The 1,259-nt window shown below is 72.1% G+C and overlaps 1 protein-coding gene across 1 annotated transcript in view; it reads right to left on the bottom strand.

The window, feature by feature from the left end:
* The window catches only part of EMIHUDRAFT_469173 (hypothetical protein), a 6,696-nt gene that overhangs the window by 3,904 nt on the left and 1,533 nt on the right, over positions 1 to 1,259 (bottom strand). Inside the window, exons 3-5 of the mRNA XM_005777792.1 lie at positions 1,068 to 1,101; positions 490 to 734; positions 3 to 374 (exon numbers count right to left, since the gene is read on the bottom strand). Coding sequence (XP_005777849.1) covers positions 3 to 374; positions 490 to 734; positions 1,068 to 1,101 — 651 coding nt within the window. The remainder of the gene's footprint in view (positions 1 to 2; positions 375 to 489; positions 735 to 1,067; positions 1,102 to 1,259) is intronic.

Raw genomic sequence — 1,259 nt, 5'->3', positions numbered from 1 at the left:
ACGAAGAACTTGAAGAGGAAGGAGCCGGCGAGGGCGGTGCGGTACTCTGGTTGGCCGCCCGGCGCGTCGTGAGGCACGGCGAGCTCGGACATCACGGCGGGCAGCAGCGCGTCTACCGCCGCCGCGTCCCACGTACAGCCGCGCAGCTTGTCCGCCGTCTTCGCCGCGAGCACCGCCGTCGGCGCAAGCCCTCCGTACGCCAGCGCCGCGTCAGAGACGACCCAGACACCGCGCCCCTCGCGCTGCGCCGGCTCGAGTCGGACGCGCAACGCGCACGAGACGATGGAGATGTCGTCCTCGCGGCGGCGCGCCTGCTTGTACGGCCGCACGAACTCGAGCGGCGCGCAGTGCGGCACGAAGAAGGAGACGATCACCTGCAGAGGGGGAGGAGAGAGGGGGAGGGGGGGGGGGTGCGCACTCTCAAGACCCCACATGCCGAGGGGAGCGGCGGCACCACCGCCCCACTCTCGTCCGGCTCTCGGCGCACACCTCGTCCGGCTCGAGGGCGACGCGGCGATAGCCGGTGACGAAACCGGCGAGCGGGACGGTCCGCTCGCCGCGCGCCTCCGACGCGGCGGTCAGCGACGCTCCGCACGCGAGCAGAGTCGGGATCATGTCCGAGATGGGGGACGCGGTCGCGATGTTGCCGCCGAGCGAAGCGACGTTCCGAATCTGCGTCGATGCGAACCAGCGGAGCATCGTGGCGCAGGCGCGCGCCGCCTCGCCCTCGCAGCCTGAGCCGCACAGCGTGGGCGTGTCACCGCGAGTGCCGTCAGACCTCTCTCCCCCTCTCCCCTCCTCCTCTCCCTCTCCGCCTCCCCTCCTCCCCTCCTCCCCTCTCCCCCTCCCTCCTCCTCCCCTCCTCCGCCCGCCTGGTCGGGCGCGGCCCGCCGCCTCGCACAACGCCTCCACATCCGAGAGAGGCGCGCACGCGCCGAGGGTGAGGCCCTTCGCGCCGTCCTCGCACGCCTGCGGGACATGGTCAGGGACGCGTCGCGGACACAGCCCAAGCTGAGGCCGGCCCGCGCCATCTCCAGGGGGGGAGGGGGGGGGGGGGGTGTTCGCACCACCAGCTGCGGCACGCGCGAGGGGGAGAGGTACCTAGTCGTGCATGACCACAGGGGGCTGAGGATGGGAGCACGGCACCGTGCCGTGTCTTCAGAGCAGCGTCGGCAAGCAAAGGCTACCAACGCAGGGAGCACGGCCTTGCATCTAAAGACAGGGTCACGCGTCTGCGGAGCGGCGCTTGTACCGCGCCT

This window comes from Emiliania huxleyi, assembly GCF_000372725.1.
Source record: "Emiliania huxleyi CCMP1516 unplaced genomic scaffold EMIHUscaffold_255, whole genome shotgun sequence".
In the NCBI taxonomy this organism is placed as follows: Eukaryota; Haptophyta; order Isochrysidales; family Noelaerhabdaceae; genus Emiliania; species Emiliania huxleyi.
The sequence above is the reverse complement of the archived record's forward strand: the minus strand, read 5'-3'. Positions and strand labels throughout refer to the sequence as shown.